The 19,322-nt window shown below is 43.9% G+C and overlaps 1 protein-coding gene across 5 annotated transcripts in view; it reads left to right on the top strand.

Annotated features, from left to right (window-relative positions):
- Window positions 1-19,322, top strand: part of LOC126986286 (YLP motif-containing protein 1-like) — a 54,585-nt gene that overhangs the window by 11,616 nt on the left and 23,647 nt on the right. For all 5 annotated transcript variants that reach the window (XM_050842256.1, XM_050842255.1, XM_050842254.1 and 2 more), the window contains 8 exons: window positions 222-449; window positions 12,938-13,101; window positions 13,742-14,302; window positions 14,842-14,945; window positions 15,426-15,919; window positions 16,832-16,896; window positions 17,374-17,748; window positions 19,221-19,322. The exon at window positions 19,221-19,322 is cut by the window's right edge and continues 18 nt beyond it. In XM_050842256.1, coding sequence (XP_050698213.1) covers window positions 222-449; window positions 12,938-13,101; window positions 13,742-14,302; window positions 14,842-14,945; window positions 15,426-15,919; window positions 16,832-16,896; window positions 17,374-17,748; window positions 19,221-19,322 — 2,093 coding nt within the window. The remainder of the gene's footprint in view (window positions 1-221; window positions 450-12,937; window positions 13,102-13,741; window positions 14,303-14,841; window positions 14,946-15,425; window positions 15,920-16,831; window positions 16,897-17,373; window positions 17,749-19,220) is intronic.

Below are 19,322 nucleotides of genomic sequence, written 5' to 3'. Positions count from 1 at the left end.
GTCAAGCCCAAGAAGTTTCAGGTCCCTACAAAGGTTGGTTTAGGGGCTGTACTACAAGTCCAATCTGAGGAGTTTCAGGTCCCTACAGAATTCGGGATGAATAACTCTTTAGGGACCCGAAACTTCTCGGATTGGACCTGTAATATGGGCCTTATTTCTAGGTTTACATTTTACACTGTTCTTCAATATCCCATCAACTCATTATCTTATCTTCCTTCCAGGCGAGAGAGAGACCATCCCCGGCCTTGACTTAACTGACGCACCACCCAAGGATGCAAAGCCCGCAGGGGAGGTGGTGGAGGTGGAGGAGGAGGACAAGAAAAGAAAGAAGAGTGAAAGCAAAGACAAGGACGAAGAGGAGGCAAAGGAAGGGTCAGCCGCAAAGAAGAAGAAAACCGACACGGACACCAAAGCCGCTGTTTTCCACGAGCCTCAGGACGAGAAGATCGGTGAGTCGGCAAGGGGTCGGGGAGGAGGAGGCTGGGGCAGGGGAAGGGGTGGCAGGGACAGAGGGGGAATGGGCTTTGGCATGGGGACCGGGATGAACAGGGACGGAGGAATGGGAAGGGATGGAGGAATGGGAAGGGACGGAGGAATGGGAAGGGACAGAGGTATGGGATGGGACAGGGGAGGAAGAGGAAGAGGAGGAAGATGGAGGTACTAGAGCGGCAGCAGGATGGTTGTGGCTGCCGTGCTCAAGGTGTTTGTTTGATTACACTCCCTTGTTTTGTCTCCTTGACTTCTTGCTCTCCTCCTCCTCTTGGTTTCATTTCATCTTACTTGACTTGTGTGTTTTCCAAGTTGATTTGAAAGTTTTTGTATTTGACTGGTATTTGCTTTCCCTTCCATGTGCATTCTACATTTATATTACTCTTTATTTTCCTCCCTCTACATATATATATATATATATATATATATATATATATATATATATATATATATATATATATATATATATATATATATATATATATATATATATATTACCTGTTATTTTCTTCCATATTTTGTGTGGTGTTGCGTTGCTCTCAGTGAGGTTTGATTCTGTACCTACTCCTATCATTTTTTCCTCTGAAGAATTTTCAAGATTTATTTCCATTTTCATGCCCCCACTGGGTGAGGGGGGAGCCATGGGGATGTTGGCATGGCCCTCCAGGTGAAGGTGACAATTGGGTGACTGGGGATGGTGTGGGAAGTGTGGGCTTGGCTGAGTGCAGCCCTCGGGGGAAGGCACCCGTGTAGGGCTGGTCCTGTATCCTCTAGCATTAGTCTGGGCAGTGTGTGCTAGCTACACATGATGCCTGGTGCCTCTACTTCTGTAAAAGAGGAAAAGTTTCTTGTCCATTTCTTGTGTATTTCATTTATCACTGTGGAAGTACTTTGATGTAATGGTTGAAAAATGTGTTTAATGTTAAAGAAAGCAAAAGGCTTAGGTTTAGTTGGAGAAGCATGTGGGTTGTTGAGTGTAATAACACCCAAACATTTATGAGGAGAGACAACACAACCTTTTTTCAAATGGTCTGATGGGAGTTTGAAGTGTCCAAACATTTGAGGAGGAATGATTTTTTTTTTTTTTTTTTTTTTTTTTTTCAAATGGATGTGAAATGGCAATTTGATGGGACTGATTGTCCTGAAGGACATCAGTAAAATACCAAAGTTATGGATATCTTAGGGATGTGAAGGAAAGAATATGATTATGAGTGTTTACTGATGTATAACATGACAGAGAGAAATGTGAATGACATCTGAATATTGGCCTTGTGGCTCAGGCCTGCCTGAATGGTTGGTTGGTGCACACGTTCTGAGGAATTGTGGTGTGCTGAGGGAATGGCTGGGCCAGGGTATTGAAGTGGCAGGAATAGAAAAGATTGCAAGGCCACAAATACAGGTGTTTTGGCACCTTGTCCTGCTAGGAATCCCATGAGTTGATAACAACATTTTCTTAACTTTGTCTTTCCATACATCTGCTCCTTGCTTCCTGCAGTCCTCTCATCCTCTCCCACTTGCTCTCCTGCTTTTATCCACCCTGAAGGTGGTCTCTCCTCTGCATCTGTTCCATGTATCTTTGTCATGTTCTTTGAATTTGAGTGAATTATGCTAAACTTAATTGTAAGGTTTTCTGCAATAACTTCTATCTTGAAGTCAGTGAAGTCATATTTGTAACATGTCTTAATTTCATGACCATGAGTGATGGGTGAAGGGGTGTGACAAAAGGCATTGAATGCTTTTCATTCCTATAATTTATAATTTCATTAGTCTTTGCCTGAGGGGCACACCCAGTGGTAGGGATGGCAGAAACACCACAAACACGTGAAATGGCTCAGAAGGGTGACTCTGTAGTGAAGGCTGAGGTGGTGCTGGCGGCAGTGGTGGGAGTGTGGCCACAGCGACAGTGTGTGCTGAGTTCTTGAATCTTCATTAGTTCAGAACTCAAAAAAGGAGAGTTTTCCATCATCAGTTAATTCCCCCCCCCTTTTTTTGTGTGTGTGTTTGTGTCTGGCTTTGAAAAAGGGAATGGTGAATGGTGAAACTGATGCTTATGATGATGGTGAGGTGATAGAGAAGTGTCATGATGGTATTGAGGGCTAATGGTGTGATGGTGATGATGATGAGGGAGTTACTCATGAGATGTCATGAGTGGTGAGAGTAAGGAGATGATGGCTGCAATGGTGATGATGAGGGTGAGGAGGAGGGAATAGTGATGGTGGTGATGATGATGAGGGAATAGTGATGGTGTGGTGATGATGAGGATGGAATAGTGATGGTGGTGGTGGTGGTGATGAGGAGGGAATAGTGGTGGTGATGATGAGGGAATAGTAGTGGTGATGATGATGATGCTAATACATAAGGTTTTGGTGATGGCAGTTTTTCCTTGCCTTCATTTTAAATATATATTCAATTACTATTCAGTGTTAGAAGCTTTGACCAATTCACCGTGGACGAGGTGAGGCGAGGCGAGCGTCCCGGTGTTTGGTGTTCACTGAGTGTTGAGGGAGGTGCGTGTACTCATGGCCACCCTTGTACCGAGCAGTGTAGGACTTTAAGATGTTAGCACAAAAGATAAAAGTGGCAGCCCGTTTCTTGGTATCAGCACTGCACGGCACTGACGAAGCCTCGCCAGTGCCTAAGGTAGATAACTTTTTGTGTATGTTAACTCTTGTCATTTATATTGATAACCCTTTTCAGCAGTGAGGCAATGTGTAGCTGTTTTCATTTTGTATTCCTCGTCCTATTATAACTGCATGTAATGTCGGAGTGTAGCCGTGTGCCCGCATTGCCCCACACGTGTACACGCTGATGGGTTTTTGAGACACTTCCACAAGGCTGGGTGTCGGCACCAAGCATTCACTGGTGTGGTTCACCACCGAGTCAGAATTAGCTGTAAAGAAATGTTTCAATAAACTCCACCTAGGTGTAGGTTAAGTTTATCTCTTGACAATAAAGCTTGATTATTGCTGCCAAAGAATAATATTTGTACTTTCCTGACTTTAAAAGAAATCAATATTTGTGTTTTTATTTTAAACATTTAACCAAAACAGAGCTCTTAGGAACAAGAGATTTGTAATGGCAACTTTCATAATTGGTCATGAAGCAGCCCAGGCGAGGGGCAATGGCAAATGTGTGGAGCATCAGCACTGGATGCATAACATGAGTCTAACTTGCCCTTCAGCATCATCACCACCCACTGCCCTAACCCCTCATCATCAGGCCAGGCTGGAGCCACTGTCACTATATAGCCTTTACCTGACTACCCTGTGGTGGTGCCCTGTGGACTCTGCCCTAAAGCAGGCTGTTGCTGCCTCACCACCCACACTGTTTTACCAGCGGCAGGGCACAGCTCTTGTTTTGATATCTTGTTTGTCATGGGCATTAGGAACCCTCAGGGGCCAGGGGAGCTTTGAAATATATTCTTGATATATTAATGTTGAAATATAAGAATTATAATACAGTTAAATAAAAGGAAGATGATTCTTATCCATGGCCTCAGAAAGGGGCTGGGTTGTGTGGAGGCTTTGTTTCACTCCCTGTTGCAAGGGAAACAAAACAATTAAAGTCTGTGCCCCCTGAAGCTCTTCCTGTTTATCTGTTCCTGAACCCCATTAGTGAGGGTCTTGAAAAGTATGCCATCTGAGCTCTTTGCTCTCAGCCACAGGGGGCACAGTTCATAAAATTCAAATAAAGAATAGATCAGAAAATTTAAGTTGACAAAATTCAAACTAAAAGGAGAAAAGATTTAAGTAATAAGTCAATGACAACTGTATATGCATGGCCAGTGCCTTTCCTGGTTACCAGCTTCTTCATAACTCTGTAAATAGCAAGGCTGCTTACACACACAACCACCACACACCACACCTCATGACACCAGCCGTCCCACCAGTGGACTCTTTACATTGTACATACAAACAGCACACTTCAGAAGACCTCAGTCAAGGTTTGTCAAGTGCAGAGTGATGGTTACCAGTGTGAGTGAGTGTGGATGAGTGACAGTGTGAACAAGACAAGGCACTTGACATGTCCACAAAGCACCTTTGAAAAGTTAAGAAATGGTGACATGTAAATGACAGACTTCACTTCATTGATATCTCGGCCGGACGCCGGCCTCAAGAAAGAATGGTTGATAGATAGGAGTTTGAATAACAGATTTGACACGCTGACTTCTTATCCTTGCAATGCCTCCTCCTAAAAGATACAGCTTCTTGTGAGTATTTCAGTGCAAGGTCACTTTGAATAGTTCTTTTCTTCTCTCTCTCTTGACTGGTGAACGGCCAAATGATAAAAAGGAATGGAAGAGTGTGCAAGGCTTGATGAATGATGGTGAGCTGCACTCAACCTGGAGGGCACTAGCATGGCACCAGGTACCAGGTAGTGGTGTGCCATGCGTGGTGAGGCGATGGCACGTCATTACTGGTGTCAGGGTGAGGCCTGGTCTGGACACGAGGGGCTGTGCAGGCCATGTGAACTGTACGGTCTCTCCTTCAATGACAATTTTATTGCTTGAACGCCCAGTCCTGCGGAGTGCAGGAGTTGGGGATCAAGGAGGTGGAAGAGGAAGGAGGTAAAGCAAGGAAGGAGGAGGTAAAGAGAAGGAGGAGGAGGTAAAAAAGTAAGGTGGAGGAGGAGGAGGCTCACTTTTTTAAGCATATAGAAACTTTGCAGTATCTTAAGTATTGCATGCAGTATGCTTGTTCTTTAGGCTTAAGTTTGTATTTAAAAGTATTAAAAGTTCATTGAGCTGAGCAAGGCGCTCCAAGCTGAGGGCAGAAAGGAGGAGGAGGAGGAGGAGGAGGAGGAGGTGCTGTGCCTGTTTCAGCATCCAGGCAAATATTCTGTGTTGAAAAACAAACATCTTGATCATAAGTGACTGATGCTCTAAGTTAAAAAGCTTACTTCCATATATATATCTCTGAATTTGAAATAAACTGAGGAATAGTGAACAAACAGGAATGGTACATTCACCTGAACAGGTTTGCATTTTAAATGCATGTGAAACCTATTTCCTTTTTCTTGGCTTCCCTCCTTTCCTTCTTTTCTTCCTAGCATTCCTTCATAAATTCATTCTATTTTCTTTGTATCTTTCTTCCTCTCCGTTTTTTGTTCAAAATTTCTTTCTCATGTCCTTCCATGTGTCCTTTCTTCATGGGGCTCGGGTGGCTCAGTGGGTGCGGTGCTTGGCTCACGACAAGTTGTGAGTTCAAGCCCCGCCCGTTGTGGCTGCTTGGTGTGGGAGGCAGCGCTTTAGCCTTAGTACAGCCGTGTGGTCTCGGCTACCTAGCTTGGGAGTGTTCTTTAGTCACCCTTTTTTTCCCTCCTGTTTCATCTTTCCTTCTAACTCTGCATATCCTTTCCTTATCTACCTTTTTACCTTCATTCTCTCTGCATGCTTTCTTACCCTAATTCTTTCTCTTCTTTCGTTTGTTCTTTGTCATCTTTTTTCTTCTCTCCTCAGTTTCATCTTTCTATCTTTACATTTCCTTTCCTTTTCTATCTGTTTACCTTCCTTCTCGCTCTACATACTTTCTGACCCTAATTCTTTCTCTTCTTTCATTCCTTCTGTCTCCATTCTCAATTATTCTTTTCTCCCTCTTTCATTCCTTTGCGAGGGGACTTCGTGGTGCAGTGGTTAGCACACTCGGCTCACAACCGAGAGAGCCCGGGTTCGATTCCCGGGCGGAGTGGAAAAAATTGGGCGGCTTTTCCGATACCCTACGCCCCTGCCCACCCAGCTGTGAATGGGTACCAGGTATTAATCGGGGGTTGTGTCCCGTCTCCTGGGATCTGTTCCCTTCTATAATTCCTTCCCCTTCTGTCTCTCCGGCATATGACCACAGATGTTGCGCCAACTAAACGAAACTTTCCAAACTTTTCCGTCAGTCTCGATTCTCAATTATTCTTTTCTCCTTCTCTTCTTCCTTTGCGTACTTTCTTACCCCAATTCTTTCTCATTCCTTCTACTGTCTTCGTTCTCAATTACTCATTTCTCCCTCCTTCCTTCCTTCCTTTCCGAGTAACAAGTCTGCTCTAAGGTGACACTCAAGGCACTGAGCACAAGTTTGAGATGTCCCGAGCAAAGAGTGCAAACAGCCGTACGTCCGTACGTCCATGCATACAGGATGGTCACGGCTGCCGAGCAAAGACCCTCCCTCCCTGGTGCCTGCTTGCTGGGGCACTTGCTGATGAATAAATAAAGAACGAGATGATGTAATGCTACTGATTGATGTTTTCCTTCATTCTGTTCCGTCATTCCCTGCTTCATTCTTTCTCTGTTTCTTTCTTTCCTTCTTTCTGTCACTTCATTCCCCCTTTCATTCTTTCTCTATTTCTTTCTGTCACTTCATTCCCCCTTTCATTCTTTCTCTCTTTCTGTCCCTTCATTTCCTCTTTCATTTTCTCTGTTTCCTTTTTTCATTTCTTTCTTTGCATAAAAATAGGGACGATAAATTGTAGTACTGTTTGATGTTTTTTTTCCTGCTTCATTCTTTTTCTATTTCTTTCTTTCCTTCTTTCTTTTCTTTCTTTTGCTTGTAATTAAATAAGATAGCGGTATTGAATGATGCTTTCCTTCTTTCTTTCTGTGTCCCTTCATTTCCTGCTTCATTCTTTCTCTAATTCTTTCTTTCCTTCCTTTCCTTCTTTCCTCCATTTTCTTCTTTCCTTCACTTCCTTCTTTTCTTTCTTTGCCTTTAAATAAAGAGTGAGGTAAATAATGGTATTGAATGTTTTCCTTATTTGTTTTCCTTCATTCCCTGCTTCATTCTTTCTTCTTTTTCTTCTTTCTTTCCTTTTCTTCTTTTCTTTCTTTGCTTAGAAATAAAGAACATGAGTATTGGTTCTGTACGATGCTCTCCTTCCTTCCTTCTTTCTGTTCCTTCATTCCCTGCTTTCATTCTTTTCCTGTTTCTTTCTTTCCTTTCTAAATAGTGGTGTTGAATGATGTTTTCCTTCCCTCTGTTCCTTCATTTCCTTTTTCATTCTTTCTCTACTTCTTTCTTTCCTTTTCTTTCTGATGTTTTCCTTCTTTCTTTCTGTTCCTTCATTTCCTGCTTCATTCTTTCTTTCTTTCCTTCCTTTTCCTTCTTTTCTTTCTAAATGGTGGTGTTGAATGATGTTTTCCTTCCCTCTGTTCCTTCATTTCCCTTTTCATTCTTTCTCTACTTCTTTCTTTCCTTTTCTTTCTGATGTTTTCCTTCCCTCTGTTCCTTCATTTCCTGCTTCATTCTTTCTTTCTTTCCTTCCTTTTCCTTCTTTTCTTTCTAAATAGTGGTGTCAAATGATTTCCTTCCCTCTGTCCCCTCATCCTTGCTTCATTCTTTTTTATTTCTTTCTTTCCTTCTTTTCCTTCTTTCCTTCACTTCTTTCTTTGGTTAAAATTAAAGAACATGATAAGTATTGGTGCTGTACAATGTTTCCCTTCCTTCCTTCTCTCTGTTCCTTCATTCCCTGCTTCATTCTTTCACTACTTCTTTCTTTCCTTCATTTTCTTTCCTTCACTTCCTTTTTTTCTTTGCTTATAAATAGAAAACAAGGTAAACAGTGGTCCTATATGATGTCTTCCTTCTTTCTTTCTGTTTCTTCATTCCCTGCTTCATTCTTTTTTTTCTTTCTTTCCTTCCCTTTCTCCATTTTCTTCTTTCCTTCACTTCTTTCTTTCTGTTCCTTCATATCCTGCTTCACTTTCTCTATTTCTTTCTTTCCTTGCTTTTCTTTTCTTTCTTTCCTTCTTCCCTTCCTTTGCTTATAAATAAATAAAAAAACAAGGTAAATATTGTTAGTGAATGATGTTTTTCTTCCTTATTTGTGTCCCTTCATTTCCTCTTTCATTCTTTCTCTGTTTCTTTCTTTAATTCTTTTAATTTCTTTCATTTCTTTGCTTATGAATAAATAACGTGGTAAATATTGGTATTGAATGGTTTCCCTCCTTTCTGTCCCTTCATTTCCTGTTTCATTCTTTCTCTACTTCTTTCCTTCCTTCCTTCATTCTTTCATTCTCTTCTTTCTTTCTTTGCTCATAAATAAATAGGTGAATAGTGATACTGAATGATGTTTTCCTTCCTTCTTTCTGTCTCTTCATTTCCTGTTTCATTCTTTCTCTACTTCTTTCTTTCCTTCCTTTCATTCTCTTCTTTCTTTCTTTGCTTATAAATAAATAGGTGAATAGTGATACTGAATGATGTTTTCCTTCCTTCTCTCTGTTCCTTCATTTCCTGCTGCTTCATTCTTTTTCCTTTTCTTTCCTTCATTTCTCTCTCTTTCCTTTCCTTCTTTCTTTTCCTCCTTTGCTTATAAATAGAGAACAAGGTAAATAGTGGTTCTGAATGATATTTTCCTTCCTTCCTTCATTTCCAACTTCATTCTTTCACTACTTCCCTCTTTCCTTCCTCTCTTCCCTCCCTATTTCATTCCCTCCTTTTTCCTTTCATTTTCCTTCCTATTTCCTTCATATATTTTTTCTTATAAATATAATGAATTTTCTTGCTTCCTTCCCTCTTGGAAAACTTGGGAAAAGTAAACTGTGATAACCTGGATGTTACACTTGTCCTGCGTGTGCTTGGGGTGAAGGGTTCTGCCCACCACAGGCTCAAGGGACAAAGGTAGTTGAACACAATGTGCTAATTTTGGTAAATTCTGCTGTTTATATCCACTTAAGTTTCAAAATAAGGAGCACTTAGAATAGATACAAGCAAGTTGAAAAGAATCGTTGTCTTTAACATGTATACCGAAGGGAATTGAGGAAATAACAGCAAGTTAAGCAAGCAACAAGACATTAGAGTCTTAATTCAGGATCACTCCTGTTGAGTCTATTTGAATGTGTGGCTGTGAATATCCTAGAATAGGAATTGCTCCTGACAACCCCCTAAAATGGCCTTGAGTGCAAAGTTTGATTAAAAGTTCACTGGAGCTTAAAAGGTTCATCAAAGGTACACAACAATGATCTTTAAAAGTGACAGAAACTTCTTAGATGTAAATATCATCCAAGCAAGGCAGCAATATTCCACTGACATTTACTGTAAGCTGCCAGACATGTTTTCGAGTTGGTGGTTTGAAAAGTTCATTGTGTTGCATTAATGATGTAAAACTTCTGGCACTGTCATCATGAACAGGTGTGTGAAATGTAGAGGAAGTGTGTGGCTGATTACATGTCAGTAATTGCTGGAAGGTGACTTTGGGGGTGCAGAATAATGGAAACAAACAAAATGTGTGGGGATTTTATGAATTACTGAAAGGTGAAGACGAGATTGCTGGTGAAAGGCTGGAAGGTGACTTTGGGGGTACAGAATAATGGAAACAAACAAAATGTGTGGGGGTTAAAGAATTACTGAAAGGTGAAGACGAGATTGCTGGTGAAAGGCTGGAAGGTGACTTTGGGGGTACAGAATAATGGAAACAAACAAAATGTGTGGGGGTTAAAGAATTACTGAAAGGTGAAGACGAGATTGCCGGTGAAAGGCTGGAAGGTGATAATCGGGAAGTGCAAAAGATTACCACTTAAGAGACCGGATGATTTTGGGCAACAGAAAATAAGAGGATTAGGGAAGAAAGGAAAGTAGATGAGGTTGAAGGAGGATGCAGGAAATATATGTTTCAGGGATGAGATCATTTTGTGGAAAGAAACATTTTAGTGATGATTAAAAAATTAGCTAAGCAAGTGAAAGGCAGGAATGGTATTTTGGGAGATGCAAAAGACATGGTAATTGTATTTATTTTGATGATATTTTGTGGTGTTGGTAAATGTATGTAGGATTAAAATGAGAAGGGAGAGTGCCGGAAGTATAGAAGCTTGGGAGGAGAGAAAGAAGAAAAATTGTACTTGAAAGGAAAATGATAAGTTCTTACAAGCAAAGAAATGAGAACAGTAAACAGAGGTATAAAAAAAAAAAAAAAAATAAATAAAGATAAGCAAATAAGTCATGGATGGAAAACTACTCTCGGCAATTAAGGATCCTCGCAGGTCAAATGAACTGTGACGTAAAGCCATTGGGGTGTTGAATATAGGAATGCTTACAAAAAACTTGGCATAGCTTATCAAAAGTTGCGATGTAATGTAGATGTGGTTGAACATAGGAGTGTGTACAGAATATTTTACATGGCTGCTGAAAGGTTGTGATGGAGTGGCAAAGTGATTGAATATAGAAGTGTGTACAGAAGGTTTTACATGGCTAATCAAAAGTTGTGATGGAGTGGCAATGTGTTTGAATATAGTAATGCATATAGAAGACTTGGGATAGCTGATTAAAGGTGATTTAGAGGCGATATGGTTGAATATAGGAGTGTGTACAGAAGGTTTTATATGGCTAATCAGAGGTTGTGATGGAGTGGCAATGTGTTTGAATATAGTAATACGTATAAAAGACTTGGGATAGCTGATTAAAGGTGATTTAGAGGCGATGTGGTTGAATATAGGAGTGTGTACAGAAGGTTTTACATGGCTAATCAGAGGTTGTGATGGAGTGGCAATGTGTTTGAATATAGTAATGCATATAGAAGACTTGGGATAGCTGATTAAAGGTGATTTAGTGGCGATATGGTTGAATATAGGAGTGTGTAGAGAAGGTTTTACATGGCTGATCAATGGTTGTGATGGAGTGGCAATGTGTTTAAATATAGTAATGGATATTGAAGACTTGGGATAGCTGATTAAAGGTGATTTAGAGGCGATATCGTTGAATATAGGAGTGTGTACAGAAGGTTTTACATGGCTGATCAAAGGTTGTGATGGAGTGGCAATGTGTTTGAATAAGTAATGCATATAGAAGACTTGCCATAGCTGATTAAAGGTGATTTAGTGGTGATGTGCTTGAATATAGGAGTGTGTACAGAAGATTTTACATGGCTGATCAATGGTTGTGATGGAATGGCAATGTTTTTGAATAAGTAATGGATACAGAAGACTTGGGATAGCTGATTACAGGCTGTGATTTATTGGCGATGTGGTTGAATATACGAGTGTGTAGAGAAGGTGTTACATGGCTAATCAGAGGTTGTGATGGAGTGGCAATGTGTTTGAATATAGTAATGCATATAGAAGACTTGGGATAGCTGATTAAAGGTGATTTAGAGGCAATATGGTTGCATACAGGAGTGTGTACAGAAGGTTTTACATGGCTAATCAGAGGTTGTGATGGAGTGGCAATGTGTTTGAATATAGTAATGCATATAGAAGACTTGACATAGCTGATTAAAGGTGATTTAGTGGCGATGTGGTTGAATATAGGAGTGTGTACAGAAGGTTTTACATGGCTAATCAGAGGTTGTGATGGAGTGGCAATGTGTTTGAATAAGTAATGGATATTGAAGACTTGCCATAGCTGATTAAAGGTGATTTAGTGGTGATGTGGTTGAATATACGAGTGTGTACAGAAGGTTTTACATGGCTAATCAAAGTGGCAATGTGTTTGAATACAGTAATGCATATAGAAGACTTGGCATAGCTCATTACCAGTTGTGATGGAGTGGAGATTTGGCTGATTATAGGAATGCACATAAAACTTGACATTGCTTAATAATGATCGTAAAATAAGTTGTGGAGGGCATGAACAGATCAATAGTTTGGACTCCCTGGAAAGAACGGGAGATGAAGCAACAAGTGTTCAAATTCAAGGTTAAAAGGGTGATGGGGTGAGAAGATGTACACCCCCCGCATTTTTATTTCTTGTGTGTGTGTGGCCCATAGCACTGGTAGGCTCTCTTGATGGGCCTGGCCTGGCACACGACCCAGCCTCTTAGTGACGCAGGTGAATTTTCCCATCGTGCGTAGCAATTCGAATGGTGCACATGAATTAGCAGGCACACTCCTACGTCTCAAAGGCCCAGAGAGCAAGCAGTAAATAGAGTAAAAGCGAACGTGAGACAAATTAGCAGGCACACTCCTACGTCTCAAAGGCCCAGAGAGCAAGCAGTAAATAGAGTAAAAGCGACCGTGAGACAAATTAGCAGGCACACTCCTACATCTCAAAGGCCCAGAAAGCAGTGCCAATTCGAACGATGCACTCAAATTAGCAGGCGCACTCCATTCTCAAGGCACAGAAAGCAAGCAGTAAGCAGTGCCAATTCGAACGATGCACTCAAATTAGCAGGCGCACTCTATTCTCAATGCCCAGAAAGCAAGCAGTAAGCAGTGCCAATTTGAATGGTGCACTCAAATTAGCAGGCGCACTCCATTCTCAAGGCACAGAAAGGAAGCAGTACCAATTCGAACGGTGCACGCAAATTAGCAGGCGCACTCCATTCTCAAGGCACAGAAAGCAAGCAGTAAGTAGATAAAGAGTCACCTTGAGGCAAATAAGCAGACACACACCATTCTCAAGGCCCAGAAAGCAAGCAGTAAGTAGAATAACCCTGACCTTTTCAAACCAAGACCTTCCCCAAACCATACATACAAGCCACACAGAGTCGTGCTTGTGTAGTGTTAAGGGCTAAGCCACCTCACACTTGTTCCCAGAGCTGAAACTTGGCGCCGAGCCCCTTAAGATCGGCCCCATTGGAGTGCCGCCGCGTAAGCATGAGAAGTTCACAATGCCGGGCGAGTGGTATGACGACGAGGATGAGCGTGAGGGGACGGAGGGCGGCGGTGAGCAGGAGGATCAGGACAAGGACGGCAAGAAGGTGAGTGAACGCAGGGACGAGATGTGTGCAGTTGAGGAGAGGAATACATACCCACTTGAAACTCGTGACCCGGTACCTCATTTTCACTCGCCAAGTCACATAAAGGAGGCAAGATGAGAAACAGAGCAGAGGATGAGGGAGAGAGAGGAATATTAACTCACTTGAAACTCGTGACTGGGTTCCTCATTTTCGCTCGCCAAGTCACATAGAGGAGGCGAGATGAGATATGCAGCAGGGGATGAGGGAGAAGGAGTGGATTGTGAAGAAGGGGTAGAAAGGAGTAGAGTGTGAGGAAAGCAGAGAAAGGAGTGGAGGGTGAGGAAGGAAAGGGAAGGAGAAGAGAGGGATGGACTGGTGAAGGAGGAGAGTGACTTGTCGAGTGGAAAGAGGCTACCAAGTCACAGTGATTTTTGAGGGAAGACAGTTGCATTTTGTCCTCAGCTGTACACTGGTGGATATTTTAATGCACACACACACACACACACACATAAGTTAAGACAGCATTGTATTTTGTCCTTAACTACCTAAGTGGATATATTAACACACACACATAAGTTAAGACAGCATTGTATTTTGTCCTTAACTACCTAGGTGGATATATTAACACACACACACAGAGTCAACCTTCCCTCACCCTCAGGACACAAAGGAGCAGCAGCAGACCCCCTCCAAGCTGCCCCTTGCCGGCCCCCTTGTGAAGCAACAGCCGCAGCCATCCCCACACCGGCGTGGAGACCCAATGACCCCGGGCTTTGGTGGCAGTCGGTTTGGAGGGCCGCCCCAGAGAGGGTTTGGCCCCGACCGCCCCGATCTTGGCCCCAACCGCCCCGATCTTGGCCCCAACCGCCCAGATCTTGGCCCCAACCGCCCCGATCTTGGCCCCAACCGCCCCGATCTTGGCCCCAACCGCCCCGATCTTGGCCTCAACCGCCCCGATCTTGGCCCCAACCGCCCAGATCTTGGCTCCAACCGCCCTGATCTTGGCCCCAACCGCCCTGATCTTGGCCCCAACCGCCCCGATCTTGGCCCCAACCGCCCCGATCTTGGCCCCAACCGCCCCGATCTTGGCCCCAACCGCCCCGACATTGGTCCCAACCGCCCCGACCTTGGCCCGAGTCCTGGCCTACCTGAGTTTAGGGACTCCCCGATGGGTGAACCGTGGAGGGACTGCCCGTGGCCAGACCAGCGCAGGGTGATGCAGGTGAGGAGGGATGTCAAGGGGAGATGGGGGCTGGTGGTGTGGTGGTGGTGGTGGTGATGGCTGTGGTTGTAGTTGTGGTGGTGATGGTGATGGTGCTGTTGGTAGTGGTGGTGGTGGTGGTGATGGTTGTGGTTGTAGTTGTGGTGGTGATGATGGTGCTGTTGGTAGTGGTGGTGGTGGTGGTGATGATGGTGATGGTGCTGTTTGTAGTGGAAGGTGGTGGTGGTGATGATGTTTTTTTATTTACTTATTTATTTATTTATTTTTTAAACAGAGGAGACAGCTCAAGGGCACAAAAAAAGGAAACAATAATAAAAAAAAAGCCCGCTACCGGGAAAAGTCAGTCAGTCTCTTCTGTTGTTTATTTTTTTATACAGTAAGGAAGACAGACTAAGGTAAAGAACTAAGCAAATATATATAAAGCAATGCCTGTGATAAGCTGCCTCGTAATAGTGGAACAACAAGTGACAGTGACGTAAAACTGCCATTATTTCCTTCATTTGTCTCGGTAACATTTATTTTCACCCCCTCGTGCCCAGGACCTGGACCCCGTCATGAGCCGGGAGTACTGGGAGAGGGAGCGAGTGGGCCGCTGGGACACATACCCGGGACATGCAGACCACGCGAGGGATGATGCGGACAGGTGCGTGTGTTTTTACCTAGTTGTATTTACCTAGGTGTGACATACGGGAAAAGAGCTACACTCGCGCTGTCCCGTCTCCATATCCTCTCTTATCCAACTTTTCCTTAAAATCATGAATGTTTCTAGCACAAACCTTGTGTGTGTGTGTGTGTGTGTGTGTGTGTGTGTGTTTACCTAGTTTTACCTAGTTGCAATTTTACAGGGTCTGATCTACGCTCGTGTGGTCCCATCTCCATATCTAGACTTGTCCAGGTTTTCCTTAAAGTTGTGCACACTCTTCACCGGTGGAGGAGTGCAGGGCTGAGTGCAGTGTGTAGCAGGCCACCAGGGAGCCAGAATCAAAATGTGTGATCAGGAAAGGCAAGACTAGTCAGGATATTGTGTGAACTGTTTAGAGCAATTTGAGGTCATGTGGCTCCTCCTCCCCCTAAGATGGAGAACGCCACCCCTCACAAACCCTTTGTTCCCTGTCCTCCCCAGGTATCCGCCTCGCCGTGGACCGCCAGAGTACTGGGACGACACCCACCCCCGCCACGGTGACCGGCCCCCCAGGGAGCCCTTCCCTGACGACGGGCCGCCCCACCGCTCACGCTGGGACTACTACGAGGGGGGGCGAGATGACCCTTACCCCCCGCGGGATGACCCCTACTACAAGGACTACTATGACCGCTACGACAGGGACCCTTATGCCGACCCCTACAGGGACAGGGATCGCTACGAGAGAGACCCTTACGGCGACCCCTACAGTGACCGCTACTCCGACCGTTACCGTGATTCCTACAGGCCGAGAGAACGCTCACCATACCCCCCAGGCCACCCCGACGACCCTTACCCATACCCAAGGGACCGCTGGGACCCCTATGGCCGAGACCCACGGGATGAGGAGAGGGACAGAGAGCCCCCACCAGGACCCCCCTCAGCCAGAGTGGATAAGCCTGCCGTGGTGGACTATGGCCATGGTTCAGCCCTGAGAGGTGAGGGACGAGAAGTTTTACTGAATTACTCCACGCTTCTAACTTTTACATCCATATCCCCTGACATAAATATTCCTTTTTCATCATCGAAACTTTAACCCGGTAGCTGCTGGGATGATGTTTCTTAACCCGGTAGCAGTGACAGGCCAAACTTGTGGCTTTACCGTGTAGCAATGACGGGCCAAATTTGTGCCATGATATAAACCCCCCAAAATAGATGATGCATAAACTGATCACAAATGCTTTGACATATATTTTGAAATTGTTTTTGTGAGTGAAGATTTTTTCTCATTTTTCTTGCTTAGAGGGACCATTAAGAAACATGATCCCCGCAGTTACCAGGTTAAAGGTCCCTCTAAGCGACAATAATGAGAAAAAAATCGTCACTCGCACAAACCATTTCATAATATGTATCAATGCATTTGTGATCAGTTTATGCATCGTCAATTTTGGGGGTTTATATCATGGCAAAAATGTGTTTTGTCGCTGGTACATGGTAAAGCCACAAATTTGGCCCGTCGCTGCTACTGGGTTAAACTGCCTCAAATCCTTCTAAAATCTCTCTCTCTCTGTCTTGCATATTTTTTCCTTTCGACCTTTTCTCTCTGCACTTCCAACTTCCTCTTTCATATCCCGTGGCAGCTACTTTTTTTAGCTCAAAATTATTCTAACATTACCTGAAATCTGCTAAAATCTTTATCTTACATTTCTTTCCCTTCGATCACTCTCTTTACTTCCAGCTGTCTCATTCATATTCCGACATAGCCTTTTATTTCTGTTTTAATTTCAAAGCTTTTCTAACAGTGCCTCAGAACCTCTTAGTCTCCTTATCTTTGATGGATTGGGTATATCAGTGTTTTGTTCATGTACTCATCAGGTGGATCTAATGTTTGTTCTTTTCCTCCCCTGCAGCCAAACAGCCTCCGTCCAGGGACAGGTCGCCTTACTCTTCACGATCTGACCAATACCATCGACAGGTCAGTAGTGTTGTTGTTATGCACAGAAAGTTCCATATCGTTCGAGAATCGCATGGCTGTCAGGCTTGCATTTTACAGCCAGCAGCAGTCAGATACTCGCTGGCTACCACACCACAGTTGGACTTAGCTGTTGTTGGTGGTAGAGGTTCAAGCTGTATTTATGACCTATTGAGCCTTTTTTTGTCTCTTTCACTCCACTTTTTTCACTCATTCTCACTTTGGTATTTATCACAACATAACCTGTTCAGTAGTTTTCATCTCATGCTGTATTTGGATTGATTTCTTTGACACAACTTAAGGCCTTTGAATCATCCTCGTTAAGGTCACTTTTTCCTTAACATTCTTCACCACACAGTGCAGGAAGGATTCAGCCGCCAGATACCACCTAAAATAACCGCCTTAATTAGTTTGGTTGCCTCTTACACTAAACACCTCCAGCACTCCATACACTCAACCACGTTTCCTCCTCTCCGCCAGGGCTACGATGGGTTCGATCCTTCACTCCGCGACCACCACCTAAGAGGCAGCAGGGAGGATGACCGAGGATCCCCCTGGGGACACTCAAGACACCCGCGCGACCCAATGGGGAGGGATAGGGACCGTTCACCCTCACGCCACTCCCCAGGCCCAAGACAAAGCCACATGCCCCGTGCCCCCAGCCCCCCAAAGCTCCCATCACCCCAGCAGGAAGAAGAGGAAGAGGAGGAGGAGGTGGAGGAAGAGGAAGGGAATGTGGTGACGATTGATGACCTGGTGAACATTCCCGGACGGTTCATGAGGCCGCCCAAGATTGTTATTGTTCTCCGGGGACCACCGGGGGCAGGCAAGACCACTGTGGCCAGGATGATCAAGGTGAGGGGCTGACAGACTGGCTGATAGACTGACGGACTTGCTGATGGACTGGCTGATAGACTGATGGACTGGCTGATAGACTGATGGACTTGCTGACTAACTAACTGATGGATGACTGACTGATTGATGGACATGGCTGACTGACTAAATACTTAACCTGACTAACTGACCTGGCTGACTGACTGACTGGCTGGCTGACTGACTGACTGGCTGGCTGACTGACTGACTGGCTGGCTGACTGACTGACTAGATACCTAACTGAGTGACTAGCTGACTGAGTAAATGACTAACTATCTAACTGATTGAATTGACTGACTCACTGGCTGACTAAATGCCTTACCTAACTAACTTAAAGACTAACTGATTAATTAACTAACTAACTGACTGATGGACTGACTGGCTTTTTGACTGGCTAACTTATAAAATTGGGAGTGATAGCGAACTACTGGAAGTGTGTTAGTAAATTCTGGGAGTGTTAGTGAACTCTGACCTAAAACTAAGGAAGCAATGTATTAGTGCGAGGAATAGGGCTAACACTAACAGGGTATTAGGCTTTATTAATCGGACGGTAACCAACAGGAGTGCAGAGGTCATTCTCAGACTCTATTTAGCGTTAGTTAGGCCACACTTAGATTATGCTGTCCAGTTTTGGTGCCCACACTACAGAATGGACATCAACTTGCTAGAATCAGTTCAGAGGAGGATGACCAAGATGATTCAGAGGCTGAGGAACCTCCCATATCAAGATAGGCTGAAACATCTCAACTTACATTTGCTAGAAAGATGAAGAGTGCGGGGAGATCTGATAGAAGTATTCAAATGGGTCAAGGGTTACAACAAAGGCGATATAAGTAAAGTCCTGAGAATTAGCCAGCAGGATAGAACACGCAGTAATGGATTTAAATTAGAAAAGTATAGATTTAGGAGGGAAATAGGCAAGCATTGGTTTAGTAATAGGAGTAATAGGTGGTGAGGGAATGGAATAGACTCAGCAATCAGTGAGCGCAGGGATGATAGCTTGTTTTAAGAGTAGACTTGATAGCTACAAGGATGAGGATGACAGGTGGCAGTGGGGGGAATCTGGAGCTGCCCTGTGTAGGCCATTAGGCTTTTTGCAGTCTCCCTATGTTCTTATGTAACGAAGGGACATACCAGAAGTCGGGAGGCATGCAACTCAATACTATCAAGTGCTTTTTAGAATGTTAACGAGAGTAATAATAATAATGAAACTGGTTCGGTGCTAGTTAGTTCCTCCTCTAACACCACACCCCTTCGCTAACCCATCACATAACCCACCCCATCCCTCACTCACTTCTTTCCTCCCTCTTACACACTTTTTCCTCTCCCTTCCCCTCACACACTTTTGTTTCCTCTCCCCTACATACTTTTTTTCCTCCTCTTTTAATTGTCACCTAACTTTTTGCTATTCATTTCTCTCCATCCCTCACTCATCCACTGTGTCTCCACGCCAGGACCGGGAGGTAGAGAACGGAGGCTCCCCACCGCGCATCCTCAGCCTCGACGACTACTTCATGGTGGAGACCGAGAAGATGACCAACGACCCTGAAACTGGC

The sequence above is a fragment of the Eriocheir sinensis genome, chromosome 61 (genome assembly GCF_024679095.1).
Source record: "Eriocheir sinensis breed Jianghai 21 chromosome 61, ASM2467909v1, whole genome shotgun sequence".
Taxonomy (NCBI): Eukaryota; Metazoa; Arthropoda; class Malacostraca; order Decapoda; family Varunidae; genus Eriocheir; species Eriocheir sinensis.
Note: the sequence above shows the minus strand (reverse complement) of the source record. Positions and strands in the feature narration are given on the sequence as shown.